Below are 25,068 nucleotides of genomic sequence, written 5' to 3' on the forward strand. Positions count from 1 at the left end.
AAAATGTAGAAATACAGTGCCTTCGAACGTATTCACACCTCATACTTTCCCACATTTTGTTGTGTTGCGGTCTGAATTTAAAATGTATTAAATTGAGATTTTGTGGTCACTGGCCTAAACACAATACCCAATACTATCAAAGTTAATTAATGAAAAATGAAAAGCTGAAATGTCTTGAGTCAATAAGTATTCAACCCCTTTGTTATGACAAGCCTAAATAAGTTCAGGAGTAAAAATGTGCTTAACAAGTCACCTACTAAGTTGCATGGACTCCGTGTTTAGTGTTTAGCATGATTTTTGATTGACTACCACATCTCTGTACCCCACACATACAATTATATGTAAGGTCCCTCAGTCAAGCAGTACATTTCAAACATAGATTCAACCACAAAGACCAGGGAGGTTTTCCAATGCCTCGCAAAGATTGGTACCAATCAATATCAATCTTTGCGATCAATACACCCAGTCACTACAAACTCAGTTGCCGGAGAGAAAGGAAACCGCTCAGGGATTTCACCATGAGGACTGTAGTGATTTCCTTACCATTTGAATATAGGCACTGCCCAAGTCTGATGCGGCGTTGTTTCAGATGCATGCAGTCCACATTCGAAGTTACCAAAAGCCAAATGGCAAAAAGCATTCACAGAGATCCAGGGATATGGTGCAAAAAATAATAATAGTAATCTTTTAGATCTATCAAAAATAATTATCAGATCAAATTTGAGCTTAAAAACACAAAAAAATTAAAAATAATGAAGCATCAATAATAGGTAGATAATCTGTGTATATGGTCAAATTGTGTAGGCCTATTGTGTGGTGTATCGTTTTATGTCAGGTAGCTAGCTAGCTAGCTAGCCAACTTAGTGTCATGTGTGTCTTGATTATTGTTTAACATTTTAGAGTCATATTCTCTAATCCCCAGGTTGGAACCAATATGGCTGAATATTCTGCCAGGCGACAAAAAGAACATGACAGCCGAACCCTTTGTTCTGACTCTTGAGGACAATCACTTCTACTCCCTGGCATTCACCATCAGGAATGGGTAGGCTCTAGGTCAGTACTACACCACTGCTGGTAGAGGTTGGTTACTAAAAGTGGTTACTTTTTTTCAGCCCCATTCCTCAGCTTTAACTGGTAGGGCTGCTGTGATTTTCAAATTATGGATTGTACTTTCAAAGTTTTTGTTTATTTGTGTGTTCATTATTTATTGTTTATCTTCGCATGGATTCATTTTGTAGCTGAAATTAATAGCTGAATTTTTGGGGGGGGACAATTTGTCTACAATTTGTCATGATTGGCCATATGTCACTTCCACAATTTCATAGACTGTGTAGTAATGTTTTAACATTGTTATTGTTTGTACTTTTAGAAAATTTGCAGATTCTGTAATAGAGAAGGTTAAAAAAAATTACCCAGCAAGAAACTAAGAAATGACCCACTGTTAGGTCAAAAATACATGAATAACAATAACCCAGCAAAATAGTAAAACAATTACCACTGTTGGGACAAAGAAACCAAATGTATGGGTAAATCAAGTAACTTAACATGTTGGGTCATTCACCTAACCCAACAGTGCTGGGTCAAAATAACCCAGTATGTACTATAGTGATCCAGCACTGGGTTACAGAATTGGGTCATTATTGACCCAGCATTTTTTAAGTCTATATATTTCTCTAGTTGTGACAATGTGCCCTGGTCTAAAGTAGTGCACTGCATAGGGAATAGATTGCCATTTGGGACGCAACCAGGATCAAACCAATCACTCCTCTGATTGCTTCAATTGGGGCCATTAAACCTCTTCTGGTGTGACATGGTGACATAGAGCCACATGGCACAGAGAGCATATTTAGATTGAACTTTCACTCACAACAGGAAACGTATTAGTATAGGTCAGGGTTGGGATGAATCCCCCCATTTACGCTGTGGAACGGCTTGGTATTCTGCTGTTATCTAAATGAGGATGAATGACTGCTAATTTTCAATTCACTTGCCTTCACTTCCCTTGATGTATTCCATTGCTAGCATACATATCTATGAGTTATTTCTCTATGGACCACTACGCCCTCTTGTTTACCTTAGGATAGGATATTCTTGATTAGTCTACGTAAATTCCCCAGGGTTGTCCTCACATGACCTACTTTCCTATCTCGCTAGGTCAAGCTCATTCACTTGGTTTGCACTACCTTACAGGGATAGTTACCCCAAATTACAAAATGCCATATTGGTTTCCTTACTTTGTAAGCAGTCTACAAGGTAAGAGAACAATCCATGCTGTGGAATGCTAAGGAAGCCAATAAGTAAATGTGTAATTTGGACGATCCCTTTAAGAAGACACTGATGTCAAAATGCATTACACACCATGCACTGTAGCCAATTAGTTTTGTCTTTGTAGCTTATATTTCAAAGTTAAACTACTTTTTAACTTACAGTGCCTTCAGAAAGTATTCACACCCCTTGACTTTTCCCACATTTTGTTGTGTTACAGCCTGAATTTACAGCCTGAATTTATGTCAAAGTGGAATTATGTTTTTAGAAATGTTTATAAATTAATACAAAATGAAAGCTGAAATCTTTAGAGTGAAGAGGTATTCAACCCTTTTGTTGTGGCAAGCCTAAATAAGTTCAGGAGTAAAAATGTGCTTAACAAGTCACACAATAAGTTGAATGGACTCACTCTGTGTGTAATACATTTTTTTAACATGATTTTTAAATGACTACCGCATCTCTGTACCCCACACATTTCAAGCACAGATTCAAGTACAAAGACCAGAGAGGTTTTCCAATGGTTCACAAAGATAGGCACCTATTGGTAGATGGGTAAAAAAAACTAAACAAAACTGATATTGAAAATCCCTTAAAGCACGGTGCAGTAATTAATTACAGTTTGGATGGTTTATCAATACACCCAGTCAATACAAATATATAGATGCCGTTCCTAACTCGCCCAGGGATTTCACCATGAGTCCAATGGTGATTTTAAAACATTTACAGAGTGGTTGTGATAGGTGCTAACTGTGGATGGATCAAAAACATTGTAGTTACGCCACAATACTAACACACTGTAAATTACAGAGTGGAAAGAAGGAAGCCTGTACAGAATAAAAATATTCCAAAACATGCATCCGGTTTGCAATAAGGCACTAATGTAATAGTACAGAAAATGTGGCAAAGAAATACACTATGTGCTGAATACAAAAGGTTGTGTTTGGGGCAAATCCAAGACAACACATCACTGAGTACCACTATACTTCGTATTTTCAAGCATGGTGGTGGCTGCATCATGTTATAGGTATGCTTGTCATCGGCAAGGACTAGAGAGTTTTTTATTTTATTTTTTATTTGTATTTCTATTTAACCTTTATTTAACTAGGCAAGACAGTTAAGAAAAAATTATTATTTACAATGATGGCCTACCCCGGCTAAACCCGGACGACGCTGGGCCAATTGTGCGCCGCCCTATGGGACTCCCAATCACGGGCAGATGTGATACAGCCTGGATAAAAATAAATGGTATAGAGCTAAGGACAGGACAAATCGTAGAGGAAAAGTTGGTTCAGTCTGCCTTCCTACAGATACTGGGAGACAAATTCCCCTTCAGCAGGACAATTACCTAAAACAGTCCAAATATACACTGGAGTTGCTTCCAGGATGACATTGGATGTTCCTGATTGGCCTAATTTACAGTTTTGACTTAAATTGGCTTGAAAATCTATGGCAAGACTTGAAAATTGCTGTGTAGCAATGATCAACAACCAACTTGACAGAGCTTGAAGATTTTTTTAAACAATACTGGGCACATATTTTATAATCCAGGTGTGCAAAGCTCTTACCCAGATAGACTCACAGCTGTAATTTCTGATAATGGTGATTCTATGTTGAATCAAAGGTATTGACTCAGGAGGTTGGATACTTATCGAATCAAGATACTGTATACTAGTGTTTTATTTTCTATTAATTCCATTAAAAAAGACAAATCCATTTTAATCCCACTCTGTGACACAACAAAATGTGTAAACATTCAAGGGGTGTGAATACTTTCTGAAGGCACGGTATTTCGCAGTGTATATAACTTCAGGTATATAACTTCAGGAAATAATTTTAGGCGTGAACACGGTCTACGCTGTGTCATGTCTTCACTATGATTCAACCAATAAGGCCCCTCATAGGTTGGAACACAGACAGCCCAAACTCAGTCTTTAAAATAAATGTTTTTAGAAAGGAGGGATGAGTGACTCACAATGCGGTCGGGAGGAGGAGTGCTGCGGATGAAACACTTGATCTGCCCCTTCTCCCCATAGAGGGCTTGCTGGGTCTGGGTGCTGGAGATAGTGGGAGGACCTACAGCACAGCCAAGGGAAAACCAGTCAATCACTCCAATAAAACACTCACATATATCACTGGCCTATCAGAAGGCACACTTTAACGGCGCCGCGGCGGGGGACGGCGAAGGGCACAGGCATTATAATAGATTTGAGTTTACAGTAAAATGGAGATGAGCAATTATTCATGATGATACAATTTTTTTTTTTAAGGTGAGATCCCCGCCATGATGAAAAACTGGTTGTTTTTTATTGCTAAAAGGCAAAGAAAGAGACAAAGAAATGTATGAAGGGTTGGAGGGAGGGGGGTGGACAGCAGAGGACAGAGGAAGGGTTAGATTAAGGGCTAGAGAAAATTAAGTCATATTCCAGTTTGCCGTCCTGTGCGTTCGTTCTATTTCTTCTCCTGCGCCTGTGAAAGGAAACCTTTGAAATGTGTGACCTTTGACTGACACATGGTGACGATGATAGACTCCCCACTCAAGGAGCTCTTGCTAATTTCCAGAACTGCTGACTATGAGAATAACAAACATACTCTTTTTTCTTTCCGTTCAACTGCAGCAGCATTTCACTCAACAAAACCGAGGGGCCTGAATTCTGTGTCACTGTTTACAGAAGCAAAACAGACATCAATAGAAGTTTTTAAAAAAGGGAGGAGGAAATAATACCTGGCTTCTTTTGAAGTAACAATCATTTTCTTCAGGTGATTATTGTAGTTCGTAATGCTTTTTAGCAGAAGTAGTATCATAATAATATAATGACAGCCTAGTCCACATACTCTTTTATTTGTCCACCACAGCTACCAATTACAGTTACCATTGCATTCCTAAAATGACTGCTATTCTTGCAACTGCATTCCTGCAGAATGTTGTACACTCTAAAACAACAGAACTGTCTCTTTCCCCTGTCTAAACCTTGTGCAACATGTACATGTTCCAGCCCAAATCCTCGGACCTCATTATCACTGCCGATGTCCCTGCCTCTGACTTGGGTGTCATTGAGCTACGCTTCTCTGACCACAAGGTTGTCACACTGCCTCTGACCGCTCCAACTCCTCTCCACTGCCCAAAGAGGACCATTAAATTCCTCAACCTGAAGAAACTTAACCCATCCCTCTTTCAGGAACACATCTGACTACAATGAACTGGTCCTCGATGACATGGTCAATCTGTATAACAGCACGCTGAGTAATACCCTGAAAAGAATTTACATTCCAGAGGTCGTCTCCTTGGTTCACTGCGCAGAATGAACACTCATGCCCGTAAGTTTGAGCGGCTTTGGAGGAAGGAGGGCCTCACTGTCCACCGATTGGCCTATAAAGACTACCAGGTTCTGCTTAAAAGCAGCACGATTAGCTTTCTACTCTGCCATGATTGATAATAACAAAGGTAACCCCAGAACCCTGTTCTCTACCATCAACTGCCTTTTCAACCTTGCAAACCCATGCTCTATTGCAGCCTCATTTGAGCAGTGCAATAGCTACTCAGATTTTGTCAAGACAAAGATTGACACCATCAGGACAAACAACAAAGCCTCTAAGATTGCCTGCACCCCACCTCCTGAAACCCCAACGCAGACTGCCCCTCCCTTCAGCAACTTTACAGAAGTCACATCTGCTGTTGGGGAGTCAATCATCTGTAAAATAAAGGCCCCCACTTGCTCCCTTGACCCTATACCTACATCCCTACTCAAAACCTGCTAATCTAGCCTGCTTATGTTTGGCACCAAACTGATCAACAATTCCGTGCTGATGGGAGAGCTACCATCGCTCTTCAAAAGAGCTGCAGTCACCCCCTTACTGAAGAAACCCAACCTTGACCAGGGCATCCTATTAAACTACAGGTCCATCTCCAACCTCCCCTTCCTATCAAAAGCACTTGAGAAGGTGGTTGCAAACCATCTTCAATCACATCTATCATCTAACCAGTTGTACAAGGTTTTCCAGTCTGGCTTCTGGCCCTTGCACAGCACCCGAAACAGCTCTGGTTAAAGTTGCCAATGACCTACTGATTGATGGCTGTTCTGATTCTGGATCTCCTAGCATCCTCCTCCTCTTAGATCTCAGTGCTGCTTTTGACACCATAGACCACAGTATCCTCCTGTGGTATCTCAGAGAGCACACTGCTGTCTCTGGAATAGCTCTGAACTGGTTCTCCTCCTACCTCTCCAAAAGGAAGCAATACATTACTATTGTAGAGTCCAGATCGAAGGAGTCTGCCGTCACATGTGGTGTCCAACAGGGGTCAGCGCTGGTGCCTAGCCTGTTTTTAATTTACATACTCCCTCTCGGACAAATCCTCAGAGATTATAACATCAACTTCCACTGCTATGCTGACGATACCCAGGTCTACATTAACACCAAACTGGAAACAATCTTTGCCCTAGGAAAACTCAGCAGCTGCCTAGAGGACATCAGGGCATTGATGAAAGAAAACTTCCTCCAGTTGAACAGTAGCAAGACTGAGGCTGTGCTTATTGGGACACCCAAATAGGTCACTAGTGCTGGAAACATCTGCCCTACAATCAACGGCCAGGCCATCCCCCTGTCCTCTGTCATCTTCAACGTAGGTGTCAAGTTTGATCCTGTCCTTTGAAGTCCTTCGATGCCCACATAAAACCAATATGTGAAACCAAATTTTTCCACCTTAAAAACTTTGCCCGGTTCATACCATCACTCTCCCCGCTAGATGCAGAGAAACTCATCTACGCCTTCATCTTCTCTAGGATGACCAGGACCAAGAAGTCAGATCACATCACTAAAGCATTGACTTCAAAATTCTCATGCTTGTATTTAAAGACTTGAATGGATTGAGCCCCACCCACATCAGCAACCTCATCTCAATCACGAGCTCTCGCACTCGCACTCTCCTCTCCAGCTACTCTCTACTGCTTCAAGTCCGCAAGACATGTCTCCGAACTATGCGGGACACAGCCTTCTGCTCCCTTGCCCCTTGCCTATGGAATGCTTTCCCTGACCATCTGAGAGCTGGTCCAACACTCAGAACTTTTAAAACGGGCCTTAAAACCTTCTTCCACAGACTATCTTTTTCATAGTCCTAGCCCAAATCTAAAATGTATTTAACACTTAGCCCACTATTGTCACGGCTTTCTTCCTGGGATAAAGGAGAGGACCAAAATGCAGCGCGGCTAGTGTTCAACATGTTTAATAGATGAATAAACGGTAACACTAATACAAATAACAACATAACAAATGTGAAAACCGAGACAGCCCTATCTGGTGCAGACAAAACACAGAGACAGGAAACAATCACCCACAAAATCCCAACACAAAACAAGCCTCCTATATATGATTCTCAATCAGGGACAACGATTGACAGCTGCCTCTGATTGAGAACCATATTGGGCTGGACACAGAAACAGACAAACTAGACACACAACATAGAATTCCCACCCAGCTCACGTCCTGACCAACACTAAACAAGCAAAACACATAAGAACTCTGGTCAGGACGTTACAACTATTGCTATTTTATCTGCTTTGATTTAAATGTATGTTATTTATATGTATACCTTTTCTTTTTAGCTTTGAGATAACTCTGTAATGAAAAGCGCTATACAAATTAAATGTACTATTAATATTATTACAGTAGTAGTAGTAGTAGTAAAAAATATGGAGAGGAACAAAAAACTTTTTTCTGAGGGAGGGACTTTCCAGTGCAAAATGGGCCACTCTATACAGCCAAACGTATTCACACAGGGAGTGGGGAGTCCGAGAGATCTGACAAGGGACGGAGAAGTGCAAATGAGTGCTATTATTAGATGACTATCTCCCAGCACCAGCCTTGGAGCAGCTCTCCTGATCTACCGGAGGAGGTAGACAGGGTGGATGTATTTAATGGAGGAGGGGAGGGGATGGGAGGAGGAGAAAAAAAGAATCACACTTGTCTTTTCATACTAGCACTGGCAAGTTCTTAATTGAGGAAAAATGTACTTACTATGACTGTAATATGTGGTTGTCTCACCCAGCTATCTTAAGATGAAACTGTAAATCACTTTGGATAAGAGTGTCTGCTAAATGACTCAAAAGTAAATGCAAAAATGAAAGAAGAGAAGAGGAGAAAGGGTGTTACTTGTTTGTGATTGAATTTGAAGATTCACTAGCCTGGAATCTAAACTGATATGCTCTGTTTCACCATTGTTTTACTTTACAATATCAGTCTTAATTAACCTGTCCAATCAGCCTCCTCTCAGAAATGATGGTGATATTGGGGTTTAGCGTGAAAACCCTTTGGCCAAATGCTAAACCTTTCCAGTTCGTCAAATAATGGACTTCCTGACTCAAGCTTCAAGGAGAGAATAAGCCTCCTTCATAAGGAAGGAGAAATTCATACACGCCAAACCTCTCTCTCTTATTGCATTGCTACAGCAGAACTGTATTACATCAAAACAGTTTGTCTACATGCCTCCAGAAGTCTTTCTCATTGACTGGTTAAACCTGCAATGAGAGCAGACAATAAGAGGGCCTCTTTGGCAAAGGAGAGGGGGAAAAAAGTCAAATTTAAGGTCAGCCATTTTGTGAATACCTACACCCCTGCTATTCTTGTGCCATGAATTCTATGATGACATCCCGGCTTCAGAATTTGTGCTTGTACGGTGGAGTTAGTTGATAGAGTTCGCCATCGATTGCCTGACTCGCACGGTCTTCAGGCGTATTAAACAACTGTCTTTGTTTACTATATCTATTTATTGATTAGTTAAAGGTTGCAATAACTTTTAATTTCGCCTTGGCCAGCTGTAGCATTGCTGAGGTAAGACTGGGAGTTTAGTCCGTTAGTCACTTTCTTCACCTTTAATGACATGTATCCTGTGTTGTTGTTTATTTCTGGTGAAACATGCTCATTCCAGTCAAGGTGAGGTCATTGTTGTAACGTCTTTCTTCTGTGGACGAAGGATCGGACCAAAGCGCAGCGTGGTTAGTGTTCATCATGTTTAATTAAAGCCAATAAACGTGAACACTACAAAATACAAAACAACAAAATGTGAAAAACCGAAACAGTTCTGTCTGGTGCAGACACATGAAGACATGAAGACAACCACCCACAAAACCCAACACAAAACAGGCTACCTAAATATGGTTCCCAATCAGAGACAATGACTAACACCTGCCTCTGATTGAGAACCATATCAGGCCAAACACAGAAACGGGAAAACTAGACACACCACATAGAATGTCCACTCAGCTCACGTCCTGACCAACACTAAAACAAAGAAAACACAAAATAACTATGGTCAGAACGTGACAGTACCCCCCCCCCCCAAGGTGCGGACTCCGGCCGCAAAAACCTGAACCTATAGGGGAGGGTCTGGGTGGGCATCTGTCCGCGGTGGCGGCTCTGGCGCTGGACGTGGACCCCACTCCACCATAGTCTTTGTCCGCTTCAGTGACGTCCTTTGAGCGGTGACCCTCGCCGCCGACCCTGGCCTGGGAACCCTAATAAATGGTCCCACAGGACTGAGGGACACTTCTGGACTGAAAGACGCTTCTGGACTGAAAGACGCCTCTGGACTGAAGAAACTCCTCCGGACTGAGGGGCAGCTCCGGACTGAGGGGCAGCTCCGGACTGAGGGGCAGCTCAGGACTGAGGGGCAGCTCCGGACTGAGGGGCAGCTCCGGACTGAGGGGCAGCTCAGGACTGAGGGGCAGCTCCGGACTGAGGGGCAGCTCCGGACTGAGGGGCAGCTCCGGACTGAGAGGTAGCTCATGACTGAGAGGTAGCTCATGACTGAGAGGTAGCTCAGGACTGAGAGGTAGCTCAGGACTGAAGGACAGCTCAGGACTGAAGGGCAGCTCCGGACTGAAGGGTAGCTCCGGACTGAAGGGCAGCTCTGGCAGCTCCTGACTGGCGGGCGGCTCTGGCGGCTCCTGACTGGCGGGCGGCTCTGGCGGCTCCTGACTGGCGGGCGGCTCTGGCGGCTCCTGACTGGCGGGCGGCTCTGGCGGCTCCTGACTGGCGGGCGGCTCTGGCGGCTCCTGACTGGCGGGCGGCTCTGGCGGCTCCTGACTGGCGGGCGGCTCTGGCGGCTCCTGACTGGCGGGCGGCTCTGGCGGCTCCTGACTGACGGACGGCTCTAGCGGCTCAGGACAGACGGGCGGCTCAGACGGCGCTGGACAGACGGGCGGCTCAGACGGCGCTGGGCAGACGGGCGGCTCAGGCGGCGCTGGGCAAACGGGCGGCTCAGGCGGCGCTGGGCAAACGGGCAGCTCAGGCGGCGCTGGGCAAACGGGCAGCTCAGGCGGCGCTGGGCAGACGGGCAGCTCAGGCGGCGCTGGGCAAACGGGCAGCTCAGACGGCGCTGGGCAGACGGGCAGCTCAGGCGGCGCTGGGCAGACTGAAGACTCTGGCCTCTGGAGACGCACAGGAGGCTTGGTGCGTGGTGCCGGAACTGGTGGTACCGGACTGGGGACACGCACCACACGGCGAGTGCGGGGAGGAGGAACAGGACCCACAGGGCTCTGGAGACGCACAGGAAGCCTGGTGCGTGGTGTTGGCACTGGTGGTACTGGGCTGGTGCGAGGGGCTGCCACAGGCGGACTGGTGCGTGGAGAAGGCACCGGATAGACCGGACCGTGGAGACGCACTACAGGTCTCGAGCACCGAGCCTGCCCAACCCTACTTGGCTGAACGCTCCCCGTAGCCAGGCCAGTGCGGCGAGGTGGAATAGCCCGCACTGGGCTGTGCTGGCGATCCGGGGACACCATGCGTAGGGCTGGTGCCATGTACACCGGCCCGAGGAGACGCACTGGAGACCAGATGCGCTGAGCCGGCTTCATGGCACCTGGCTCGATGCCCACTCTAGCCCGGCCGATACGATGTGCTGGAATGTACCGCACCGGGCTATGCACACGCACCGGGGACACCGTGCGCTCCACCGCATAACACGGTGCCTGCCCGGTACGACGCTCTCCACGGTAAGCACGGGGAGTTGGTTCAGGTCTCCTACCTGGCTTAACACCACTCCCCGTGTGCCCCCCCCCCCCAATACATTTTGGGCCTGCCTCCCTGGCTTCCAGCCGCGCTTACGTGCAGCCTCCTCATACCACCGCCTCTCCGCTTTCGCTGCCTCCAGCTCAGCTTTGGGGCGGCGATACTCACCAGCCTGTTCCCATGGTCCCTTGCCGTCCAGTATTTCCTCCCAAGTCCGGGAGTCCTGTGTTTTCGGCCGCTGCTGCCCGTTACTACGCTGCTTGGTCCTATTGTGGTGGGTGGTTCTGTAACGGCTTTCTTCTGTGGACGAAGGATCGGACCAAAGCGCAGCGTGGTTAGTGTTCATCATGTTTAATTAAAGCCAATAAACGTGAACACTACAAAATACAAAACAACAAAATGTGAAAAACCGAAACAGTTCTGTCTGGTGCAGACACACGAAGACATGAAGACAACCACCCACAAAACCCAACACAAAACAGGCTACCTAAATATGGTTCCCAATCAGAGACAATGACTAACACCTGCCTCTGATTGAGAACCATATTAGGCCAAACACAGAAACGTGAAAACTAGACACACAACATAGAATGCCCACTCAGCTCACGTCCTGACCAACACTAAAACAAAGAAAACACAAAAGAACTATGGTCAGAACGTGACAATTGTCAATTATGCTGATTATATTATCAAACGCTAATTGACAATGACTGTTTTTTCCCTTTCAGATAACAGACATACAGTGCCTTCGAAAAGTATTCAGACCTTTTGCCTTTTTCCACATTTTGTTACCTTACAGTCTTATTCTATAATGGATTAAATTAGAGTCCACCTGTAGTGGAAAGGCACTTGTATAAGGTTCCACAGTTGACAGTGCATGTCAGAGAAAAAACCTAGCCAAGAGGTCGAAGGAAGTGTTCGTAGAGCTCCGACACATGATTGTGTCGAGGCACAGATCTGGATAAGGGTACCAACAAAATTCTGCAGCATTGAAGGTCCCCATTGCCTTACCTTCTCACGCCGTTTGCACACACTGTATATAGACTTTTTTTCTATTGTGTTATTGACTGTACGTTTGTTTATTTCATGTGTAACTCTGTTGTTGTTTGTTTCGCACTGCTTTGCTTTATCTTGGCCAAGTCGCAGTTCTCAACTGGCCTACCTGGTTAAATAAAGGTGAAATAAAACATTTATTAAAAAAAGGTTCCCAAGAACACAGTGGCCTCCATCATTCTTAAATGGAAGATGTTTGGAACCACCAAAACTTTTCAAGCCTACACTACAGTGGTAGGCTTGATTACCAACAACGACGTGACGGCCTACACGGAGGAGGGGAGGGCCCTCGGAGTGTGGTGTCAGGAAAATAACCTCACACTCAACGTCAACAAAACATAGGAGATGATCATGGACTTCAGGAAACAGCACTCCCCTATCCACATCGACGGGACAGTAGTGGAGAAGGTGGAGAGTTTTAAGTTCCTCGGCGTACATATCACGGACAAACTGAAATGGTCCCCCCACACAGACAGCGTGGTGAAGAAGGCGCAACAGCACCTCTTCAACCTCAGGAGGCTGAACAAATGTGGCTTGTCACCAAAAACACTCACACACTTTTACAGATGCAGAACCGAGAGCATCCTGTCGGGCTGTATCACCGCCTGGTACGGCAACTGCTCCACCCACAACTGTAAGGCTCTCCAGAGGGTAGTGAGGTCTGCACAGCGCATCACCGGGGGGCAACTATCTGCCCTACAGGACACCTACACCACCCGGTGTCACAGGAAGGCCAAAAAGATCATCAAGGAAAACAACCACCCGAGCCACTGCCTGTTCACCCCATTATCATCCAGAAGGCGAGGTCAATACAGGTGCATCAAAGTTGGGACCGAGAGACTGAAAAACAGCTTCTCTCTCAAGGCCATCAGACTGTTAAACAGCCATAACTAACATTGAGTGGCTGCCGCCAACATACTGACTCAAATCTCTAGCCACTTTAATAATAAAAAATTGGATGTAATAAATGTATCACTAGTCACTTTAAACAATGCCACTTTATATAATGTTTACATACCCTACATTACTCATCTCATATGTATATACTGTACTCTATACCATCTACTGCATCTTGCCTATGCCGTTCGGCCATCGCTCATCCATATATTGTTATGTACATATTCTTATTCATTCCTTTACACTTGTGTGTATAAGGCAGTAGTTGTGAAATTGTTAGATTACTTGTTAGATATTACTGCATGGTCGGAACTAGAAGCACAAGCATTTCGCTACACTCGCATTAACATCTGCTCACCATGTGTATGTGACCAATAAAATTTGATTTGATTTGATATACAGAGGGTAGTGCGATCGGCCCAGTACATCACAGGGGCCAAGCTTCCTGCTATCCAGGACCTATATAATAGGTGGTGTCAGAGGAAAGCCCATAAAATTGTCAGAAACTCCAGTCACTCAAGGTATAGACTGTTTTCTCTGCTACCGCATGGCAAGCAGTACAGGAGCGCTAAGTCTAGGACCAAAAGGCTCCTCAACAGCTTCTACCCCCAAGCCATAAGACTGGTGAACAATTAATCAAATTGACACCAGACCATTTACATTGACCCCCTTCCTTCCTTCCTTCCTTCCTTCCTTCCTTCCTTCCTTCCTTCCTTCCTTCCTTCCTTCCTTCCTTCCTTCCTTCCTTCCTTCCTTCCTTCCTTCCTTCCTTCCTTCCTTCCTTCCTTCCTTCCTTCCTTCCTTCCTTCCGTACACTGCTGCTACTTGCTGTTTATTATCTATGCATAGTCACTTCACCCCTACCTACATGTACAAATTGCCTTTAACATGTACCTCCGCACACTGACTCGGTACCTGTAACCCCTTTATTGTTATTCTGATTGTGTTACTTTTTCTTATTATGTTTTACTTTAGTCTATTCTGTAAATATTTTCTTAACTCTTCTTGAACTGCACTGTTGGTTAAGGGCTTGTAAGTAAGCATTTCATGCATGTGACAAATAAAGTTGGATTTTATTTTATTTTGATTGGTCAGACCAGCGTTGAATAGACCTTAGCACGGGTACTTTCTGATTGAGTTTCTGCCTATAGGAAGGGAGGAGCAAAATTGAGTCGTGATCAGATTTGCTGAAAGGAGGGCGGGGGAGGGCCTTGCAGGCATTTCGAAAAGCTAAGTGGCAGTTGTCCAATGTTTAACTGGCACGAGTACTACAGTCAATGTGTTGGTAGAACTTAGGTAGCATTTTCCATTAAATTTGCTTAAGGATCAGACACTTTTTTCCAATTTTCGCTTAAAATGACATACCCAAATCTAACTGCCTGTAGCTCAGGACCTGAAGCAAGGATATGCATATTCTTGATACCATTTAAAAGGAAACACTTTGAAGTTTATGGAAATGTGAAATGAATGTAGGAGAATATCACACATTAGATCTGGTTAAAGATAATGCAAAGAAAAAAACATATATATTTTTTCAATCATCTTTGAAATGCAAGAGAAAGCCCACACTGTATTATTCCAGCTCAGGCGTAATTTAGATTTTGGCCAATAAATGGCAGCAGTGTATGTGTAAAGTTTTAGACTGATTTAATGAACCATTGCATTTCTGTTCAAAATGTTGTATCAAGTCTGCCCAAATGTGCCTAATTGGTTTATTAATACATTTTCAAGTTCATAACTGTGCACTCTCCTCAAACCATTGCATGGTATTATTTCACTGTAATAGCTACTGTAAATTGGACAGTGCAATTAGATTAACAAGATTTCCTGGGAAATGTTCTTGTTACTTACAACCTCATGCTATTCACATTAGTGCCCGCAGGGGGACACCGATCCTCTAGAGGTTAAATCCAAAATGCTGGAGTATAGGTGCAAATTTACACATTTTAGCTTCATTCTCCAAATAGATAGAAAGATGGCACCAACAGATATGTGACCTGATTCAGGAAAGTAGGCATATGTCGCAAGTCACGACTTCACAGGAGAGCCGTTTGAAATGTAAAATACAATTGTATTCATCAAAATGCGTACTTTGGCAGAAATGTGAATTTTCATGTGCCTTAATAACAAACTTGTAAGCTATCTGTAAATACGAATACAATTGTTAAATTATGAGCCTTGTTGGTTAACACACAGAAAACGTGAGCAACATTTGCACTAGCTATGATTGGCTGAGATAATGAGTGGGCTGGACATGCCAAGGGAGGAGTACGAATTGGTCTGCCAAAGAATTTCATCAGTCTGTGTTGGTAATCCTGTCTAACTTTTTTTAAAGGGTATTGTGTAGTGGAGCTGCATAAATGTGGCTCTCCACTTTCTGGAGGATCAAGCTTTGAAATCAGTGGAATTAAAGTATGATAGCTAAAGAGATGGAGGGAACACCTGTCTCCAGATTACATCTTCAAACTAAGGGCAACCGTGGCATGGTATTCCTGACAGGGAGACGCGTCCATGCACAATGATGTATACAGGTAAGATAGTCTAGCATCAGCTAGCTACATTTTTAGATATTACACATTTTCTAATTTTGACAGAAAGTGGTTCAATTTCAAGCTAAAGTGTATTGTTAGCTAGCTAGCTAACGTTAGCTGGCTGGCTCCCTAGCTGATGTTATCATTCGTTTCCCAGAGCCGGTTGGTTGGTTAGCTCCCAGCAATGCGGCATTGTTGGCACTGTTCGTTGTTTAACTAGCTAACATTGGCTGGCTGGCTCGTTAACTAACGTTACGTGACGTGTGTACAAAACCTATTGAATATGGCCAGTGTCAGTAAACGTCTGCAAAAAAGCATAATGAAATTATAGCCAGCAGAGCTGGTTTGGCTGTTTTCATGCTATCCAGAGTTTAAAAAATCATCGGCCAGAGCGTCAAGTGTGCGCTTCGAGAGTGAAACAAGATGGGTGGGGTTAAGGTGAGGGTGTGGACGATGCTGAATGGGTGTAGACGAAGAAGAGCTCTTCACTAGATAGCAAAACACTTAAAGGCGATTTTCTCAAAAGTGAGTTTACACGTTGATCAAATTTCAAAGCAGATTTACTTTGTCTTTGATCCTCAAATGCAGTGTATTATATACCATTATGTAGCTCTGTGTCTCTACTTTTATCTAATGTAAAAACACAATTTCAAATTTTGCTGCATAAGACCTAATCCAGATGGTGAGTCACATGTCAGCTCTGCTTCTAGCTCCTAAACGACTTTGCAGTATTTTGTTTTATTGTGTATTATTTCTTACATTATTATCTCCAGATTTTTTTTGTGTTATTACATACAGCCGGTAGGAACTTTTGGATATCAGAACGGCGGTAACTCACCAGCATTACAACCAGGAATACAACTTTCCCGAATTGGATCCTTTGTTCGTACCTCCCAGGGCAATTTAGCTTATTCCAGAGGCTGCTCCAAAACACCACTTGCAGAGAAGAGGTATTTGGAGTGGACTTATAGTCTGACTCAGGAGGCGTGCGCACCATCCACTGCTTCCGAATATATTACTCTCTAATGTTCAGTCTCTGGATAATGAAGTAGAGGAGCTCAGGGCGAGGATCTCCTTCCAGAGAGACATCAGGGATTGTAACATACTCTGTTTCTCCCTCCGGGAAGAAGAAAGGCGAGGGTGTATGTTTCATGATTACCTACTCATGGTGTGATTGTGATAACATACAGAAACTCAAGTCCTTTTGTTCACCCGACCTGGAATACCTCACAATTAAATGCCAACGGTATTACCTCCTAAGAGAATTCTCTCCGGTTATAGTCACAGCCGTGTATATTCCCTCTCAAGCAGATACCACGACGGCCCTCAAAGAACTACACTGGACTTTATGCAAACTGGAAATCCCATATCCTGAGGCGGCATTTATTGTAGCTGGGGATTTTAAGATCAAATGTTTCATATGAGGCGACAGTACAGAATGTCACCTTTTACTTTAGGGTATTTTCATACATATCTGTTTTACTGTTTAAAAATGAATGCACTTTATTTATCTAGTTCCCCCATTTGAAGAAGTATTTGGACAAATTCACCTATAGTTTATTAAAGTGTAAAGTAATCAAAGGTTTAGTATTTAGCTCCATATTCCTAGCATGCAATGACCACATCAAGCGTATGGCTCTACAAACTTGTTGGATGCATTTGCAGTTTGTTTTAGTTGTGTTTCAGATTTAATATGCCCAATATGAACTGAATGATGTATAATGTATTGTGTAATTTTGGAGTCACTTTTATTCGAAATAAAATATATTTCTGAACACTTTTAGATGAATGTGAATGCTACCATGTTTATCGATAATAATGAGTTAATTGTGAATACTGATGAGTAAGAAAGTTACAGAGGAACAAAGATCATACCACCCAAATAATGGTTATCTCCCCTATGTAATGGTGACATGATATTTTGGTGGCATGATCCTTGTGCATCTGTAATTTTCTCACTCATGATTATCCGTAATCATTGTAGCATCCCCATATTAATGTAGAAGTGTTCAGAAACATATTCTATTCTTATTTACAATAAAAGTGACTCCAAATTGACACAATACATTATTTACCATTCATTTCTCTTGGACACAACATAATCCGAAACACAACCAAAACTGCAAATTCATCCAACAAGTTTGTTGAGTCAGAAGCTTGATGTGGTCATTGTGTGTGAGGAATATGGGACCAAATACTAAAGTTTTGAATAAATGTAATACACTATAAGTGAATTTGTCCATACTTGACACCTTCACATGGGGGGACTAGATAGATAAAGTGCATTCATTTCTAAACAGTAAAAGAGATATGTATGAAAATACCCTCAAATACAAGGTGACATTCTGTACTTTCACCTTATATAAAACATTTTATTTCATATACAAAATGATTGAGTATAGAATCAAATTAAACGTTTTAGCTTCAGTGTTCAAATAAATATGTAGGGGAGTGCATCTAAAGTAGGAGTAGGGTTGAGCGATATTATGATAGTATCAGGTGTCAATGATGATTGACAGCTATCTTGATATGACAGATGACCTCTAAACAGTTACAGTTCATTTTTACTTAGTAAGTTAGTCCTAGCTGTAATCAAATCCATGCTTTTCTTCTCCCAGTTAAAAGCAAACTACATTATGACCCCCTGATATTGACACCACTATTGTAAATATGTCTCTGCTTTTACTTTGTTGTCCCAGAGTCCAGCTAGGCTGAAACATGTCCCTGAGCTTGGAACAGCTTCTACATTCCACTGGGCAAAAACTAGTTGAATGAATGTCGTTTCCACGTAATTTCAACCCAAAATATTTTGCGATGAGGTTAAATCAATGTGGAAAACTGATTGGATTTTTAAAAGGCCAATTATTGAAGGCAATTTACTTTTTCTTCACCCAACTTTTAACCTAAATCCAATGACATGGTGAATTTTTTTGTTGATTTCATGTTGAATTCATGTTAGTTGACAACTGAACCGAATGTAAATTAAAACTAGACGTTGAACTGATGTCTTTGCCCAGTGGGATCCAGCTTGGAAATGAATTTGGCATTCATCCTGATGTGAAGTGCACTTACCATTCACAGTGAGGGACACTTCCTTTTCTCCAGCTCCAACTCGGGGGACCACCGCCCGGCATACGTACTTCCCAGCATCATCCTGCCTCACCGCCTTGAGCGTCAGGATGTTGTCATTGCTAAGCACCTGTGGACGGTCACGAAAGGTCAGGTTGGGTTAAAGGTCAAAGGTCAGGCTGGTGATAAAACACTTGTCTCTGAACCCACGGCTGCAGCCGAGTACCATTCAATCCTCATATAAGCCAATCACAATTAACTCTCACCAAAAGGAGAGTGTTGGCAAGCATCTTAAAGTCTGCAAAGCCACTTGAGCCACTGCTTTAATAAACAGTATAAAAGTGTATGATAAAAAGTGTATGATAACAAGTGTATGATAACTCAAAAAATTGCCTATATGACAAACTGAAAGCAGTGGACCATCTAAAATATATTATTTTCAACCAATATCATTATGAATGTCAAATCAAAGTTTATTTTTCACGTGCTCTGAAAACAACAGGTACTTACAGTGAAATGCTAACTTACAGGCTCTAACCCAGGGGTGTCAAACATACGGCCCGCGGGCCGGAACCGGCCCCCAAGGAGGTTCGATCAGGCCCGCAGGATAATTTGAAAGTGGAAAAAATGCATAAAAGACATGGAATTAATATTTTTAATTCGCTGCAATTCATGGATTATCCGCTAAGGGGCGCACTCTTTCCATCAGAGTAGAAGACAAGCTGCATCACTGAGACAGACTGAAAACAGCAGACGGTATCAATGCGCCATCTGCTGCTTGTTACGACGTTGTTAATACCTTAATACCTCATTAGCCAAAATGTCGTTATCCAAACGGAGAAAAGTAGATAAGGAGTGTAGAATTTTTAAAGAAAAATGGACCACGTCCTATTTATTTACAGAGATGCACGGAAAACCTTCGTGCTTGGTGTGTTTGCAACAAGTTTCGGTATTGAAGGAATATAATATTCGACGCCACTACGAGACTCATCACAGCGAAAAATATGACGGCTTGCAAGGACAACTGAGAAGAGATAAGATTAACGAATTGCTGGCGGGTCTGAGGAAACAGCAGTCAACTTTCATCCAGAGCCGAGAAGTCAGTGAAGCAGCGGTAAAAGCCAGCTACCTAATTGCTAGCGAAATAGCATTAGCATCGAAGCCGTATTCCGACGGTGACTTTGTTAAACGATGCATGATGAAGGCGGCTGAACTTGTATGTGCCGAGAAGCGACAAGCTTTTGCCAATATTAGCCTGACGAGGAATACTATAGCAGAGAGGATTTCGGAACTATCGGCAGATTTAGACAGTCAATTGAAACAGAGAGTCAAGTCATTTATTGCATTTTCCAATAGTGCAAAAAAGGTATTAGGTGAACAATAGGTAAGTAAAGAAATAAAGTGAAAATAACAGTAGCGAGGCTATATACAGTACCGAGGCTACATACAGGCAACGGTTAGTCGGGCTGATTGAGGTAGTATGTACATGTAGATATGGTTAAAGTGACTATGCATATATGATGAACAGAGAGTATCAGTAGTGTAAAAGAGGGGTTGGCTGGTGGTGGGTGGCGGGACACAATGCAGATAGCCCGGTTAGCCAATGTGTGGGGAATGTACAGTATGATGTGTTGAGTGTCTGGGATCTTTTGCAGTTTTTCCATAGGTATTTTCTGTTTTGCATCTCTTAAGATGTCTGGATTTGATCAAAAGTGTTTTGCAAGGTTAAATACAGAAAAAAAGCATATTTGATGCCTATATAGTACATGATATTCACCTCTAGGTGAAGGAAGAATAAAGTTGCATTGGCACAATATACTAATGAAATCACTAACTGCTAGAATAGAATACAATGGAATAGAATACCTGTCACGTTCCTGACCTGTTTTCTGTTGTTTTGTATGTGTGTGATGGTCAGGGCGTGAGTTTTGGGTGGGCAGTCTATGTTTGCTGTTTCTATGTTGGTTTTGGGTTGCCTGGTATGGCTCTTAATTAGAGGCAGGTGTTTTGCGTTTTCCTCTAATTGAGAGTCATATTAAGGTAGGTTGTTCTCACTGTTTGTTTGTGGGTGATTGTCTTCCGTGTCTGTGTCTGCGTACCACACGGGACTGTAGCGTTTGTTCGTTCGTTTGTTATAGTCTGTACCTGTTCCTACGTGCTTCGTGTTTTATGTAAGTACTCATGGTGTAGGTCAGTCTACATTCGTTTTTTGTTATTTTGTAATCCTTCCCAGTGTGTGTTTTCGTGTCTCGTCGATTGATTTAATAAATCATTATGTATTCAAAACCCGCTGCATTTTGGTCGAATCACTACTCCTCCTCTTCGTATGAAGGGGAGGAGGAACACCGTTACAATACCGGTAAAATAGAATATAATTGTTAGAATAAAACAGTCGATGATAGGACAGGATATAATTGAATAGAATACAAAATTGAATAGCATAGAAACAGAACAGAAAAACATACAGTGCCTTAGGAAAGTATTCAGACCCCTTGACTTTTTCCACGTTTTGTTATGTTACAGCCTTATTCTAAAATTGATATTGATAGTTATTTTCCTCATCAATCTACACACAACACTCCATAATGACATAGCAAAAACTGTTTTTTAGACATTTTTGCAAATGTAAAAAACTTAAATATCACATTTACATAATTATTTAGACCCTTTGCAATGAGAATCAAAATTGAGCTCAGGTGCATCCTGTTTCCATTGATCATCCTTGATATGTTTCTACAACTTGATTGGAGTCCATCTTTGGTAAATTCAATTGAATGGACATGATTTGGAAAGGCACACACCTGTCTATATAAGGTCCCACAGTTGACAGTGCATGTCAGAGCAAAAACCAAGCCATGAGGTCGAAGGAATTGTCCGTAGAGCTCTGAGACATGATAGTGTCGAGGCACAGATCTGGGGAAGGGTACCAGAACATTTCTGCAGCATTAACAGTCCCCAAGACCACAGTGCCGTCCATCATTCTTAAATGGAAGAAGTTTGGAACCACCAAGTCTCTTCCCAGAGCTGAGCAATCGGGGGAGAAGGGCCTTGGTCAGGGAGAACCCGATGGTCTCTCTGACAGAGCTCCAGAGTTCCTCTCTGGAGATGGGAGAACCTTCCAGAAGTACAACCATCTCTGCAGCATTCCACCAATCAGGCCTTTATGGTAGAGTGGCCAGACGGAAGCCACTCCTCAGTAAAAGACACATGACAGCCAGCTTGGAGTTTGCCAAAAGGCACCTAAAGACTCTCAGACCATGATAAACAAGATTCTCTGGTCTGATGAAACCAAGCTTGGACTCTTTGGACTAAATGCCAAACGTTATGTCTGGAGGAAACCTGGCACCATCCCTATGGTGGTGGCAGCATCATGTTATGGGGATGTTTTTCAGCAGCAGGGACTGGGAGACTAGTCAGGATTGAGGCAAAGATGAATGGAGCAAAGTACAGAGAAATCCTTGATGAAAACTTGCTCCAGAGTGCTCAGGACCTCAGAGTGGGGCGAAGGTTCACCTTCCAACAAGACAATTACCCTAAGCACACAGCAAAGACAAGGCAGGAATGTCTTCGGAACAAGTCTCTGAATGTCCTTGAGTGGCCAAGCCAGAGCCCGGACTTGAACCCGATTTAATATATCTGGGAGACCTGAAAATAGCTATGCAGCAACGCTATCCATCCAATCTGACAGAGCTTGAGAGGATCTGCAAATACAGGTGTGCCAAGCTTGTAGCATCATACCCAAGAAGACTCTAGTAATCACTCTGTACTCTGTAATCACTCTGTAATCACTGCCAAATGTGCTTCAACTAAGTACTGAGTAAAGGATCTGAATACTTATGTAAATATGATAGCAAAAATGTCACATTTTTCGGGGGAGCTTTGTCATTATGGGGTATTGTGTGTAGATTGATGAGTAAAAAAAACAATTTAATCAATTTTAGAATAAGGCTGTAACCTAACAAAATTTGGAAAAAGTCAAGGCGTCTGAATACTTTCAGAAGGCATTGTAGAATAGAATATAATACTTTATTGCCCTTAATCCTTATACTACCAACATATTTTACATGCATGGATTACGAACTGGGGTCATTTTGACCCCAAGAAGAAATTATTGGGAAAAATAAACAATCATAGCAAAATATAAACTTAATTCGAATCAAAACATACACTAAGTTTACAAAACTATGATTCACCTGGTGTATGTCATGGAAATATCAGGTTTCCTAATGTTTTGTACACTCAGTGTAATTAGACATGTACATTATGTTATCTGAGATATTTGTTTTACCAAAACAGACCAAACAGACCATAGCAAAAGTACAGTTAATTTGCATATTCTGTCAAAAGATAATGTAAATTTCCCCTTAAATAATGTGCAGCTTTTTTCCAAGGTAAAATTCACACTAATAATAAATAGCAGATTTACCATCACTTTATTGTAGTATCATTTAGTTTTTAGAATTTTTGAAATAAATATGAATTAAAAAATGGGTGGTACACCAACATTTGAAATATACTTCATTTTACTGACAAAAAGTAATTAACCAATTGATCCTGAGACAGCTACCAAAAATATGGCTTAATATGGCTTAACACCACTACAGTATGTGTACATTCAGAGAGTAGCTGGTTTCTGTCTTACAGTTCTACCAAGTATTCATACCACTGACAGACTTTCATGAGCTGTTTTGACTGCAACTAAGCATATATCTAAGGTATTTTATATATTGTACACAGTCATAGTTATAGCCAGTTATAACCATAGACGAGTACACCAGGTGCTCCATCTCTGCAGGTGATCTGTCTATCAGGTCAAGGTCACTGCAACTGCAACGGGTACACCTCCACCCTCTGATTATATGTACAACTCTCCAGAGAAACCTGGATTCAAATAAACACTTTAGATTTGCCCTAGAATAACTACTTTTCGGAAAATACAGATTTTTATATCCACAAAAATAATGTTATTTTGGTTTTGTACACAGTCAGACTTTACATGGTATAGAAAAGTAAAATCTTAGTTTAGTACATGGGGAACTATATCTCTGCAGGTGATCTTTCTATCTGGTCAAAATCACTGATTCAGGTTCCCCTCCACCTTCTGGTGGTATGGATAAATTGTTATTATGTCTCCAGAGAAACATAGATTCAAATAAAGAGTCAGATCTATCAAATTACAATAGACGGAATTAAGTGTTTTTGTCTGGTGTCAAAATGACCCCGAAGGAGCAGATTTAAAAAAAAGTCCATATTGATACAGAAACACCAAACAATAATTTATATTTATTAAGAACAAGATGATTGGCAAAGTCTTGTGCAATGATAAAAAATATGTGCCTCTGGGCTCAAAGTAACCGAGTCGGTAGTATGAGGGTTAAGAGGGAATGGGTCTTGCACAATAAGTAACTGGAAATACAAGCATAATAAAAAGGATGATGGTGATTACAATGCCTACCACTCCAGAGCCACGTTTCATCCACACAATGGTGAGGGAGGGGTTTCCTGTCCAGGCACAGTTGAAGATAGCATCTGATCCCTGGTCCACCTGTAGAGACTGTGGCTCAGCAGCCATTCTGGGCCCATCTGGAACCACAGGAACAGAAATGGTTACACTTGATTTGGATAATCATCTGTAGATGATCTACAGATACTTAAGCTCCAGTATCAGCAAACAAATAATTGCAACTCTGTTGATACACAACAACTTGCTGGGGTTAGGGTAAGGGCTAGGGTTGAGTGTATGATTAGCGTGAGGGGAAGGGTAAGGTTGGGGTTAGGTCTAGGGTTAGGGTAAGGATTAAGGTTAGAGCGAGGGTTTATTTGATAGTTAGTTGAAATGTTGTTGACAGTTAGTTAACATCTACAAACCTTCTATTTGGGACTATCCATGTAGTGGTAGATGTGATTCGTAGTGCCTGTAGCTAGCTAGTTTTGGTTCCTTGGTCTGTTTGCTTGGGGACTACTCACAGTAGTGTGTGTGTGTGTGTGTGTGCGTGCTTGCACATGTTGCTTGCGGATTACTACTCACAGTAGACATCCACGTTCCTGCTGATGTTGGTGCTGCCCAGCGCATTGGTGACCTCACAGGAGACGGGCTCTGTGAAGAACGAGTGGTCCACGATGACCTCATAGGTGTCACCTGACACCTGTCTGATGACACTGCCCCCTTTGGCCCATCTGAATATACAACAGAGTAGGTTGAAGTTAGACCTAGATGCTGATCTTGGGTCAGTTTTGCATTTTCCCCACTAAT

At 42.5% G+C, this 25,068-nt stretch overlaps 1 protein-coding gene across 2 annotated transcripts in view; it reads right to left on the reverse strand.

Annotated features, from left to right (window-relative positions):
- The window catches only part of LOC139584664 (kin of IRRE-like protein 3), a 307,744-nt gene that overhangs the window by 23,724 nt on the left and 258,952 nt on the right, over positions 1 to 25,068 (reverse strand). Inside the window, exons 7-10 of one of the 2 annotated variants that reach the window (XM_071416785.1) lie at positions 24,844 to 24,992; positions 24,271 to 24,398; positions 18,819 to 18,945; positions 4,238 to 4,338 (exon numbers count right to left, since the gene is read on the reverse strand). In XM_071416785.1, coding sequence (XP_071272886.1) covers positions 4,238 to 4,338; positions 18,819 to 18,945; positions 24,271 to 24,398; positions 24,844 to 24,992 — 505 coding nt within the window. Of the gene's footprint in view, positions 1 to 4,237; positions 4,339 to 18,818; positions 18,946 to 24,261; positions 24,399 to 24,843; positions 24,993 to 25,068 lie in introns of both variants that reach the window. The other variant, XM_071416774.1, reaches the window with a different exon arrangement.

This window comes from Salvelinus alpinus, chromosome 1 (genome assembly GCF_045679555.1).
Source record: "Salvelinus alpinus chromosome 1, SLU_Salpinus.1, whole genome shotgun sequence".
Classification (NCBI taxonomy): domain Eukaryota; kingdom Metazoa; phylum Chordata; class Actinopteri; order Salmoniformes; family Salmonidae; genus Salvelinus; species Salvelinus alpinus.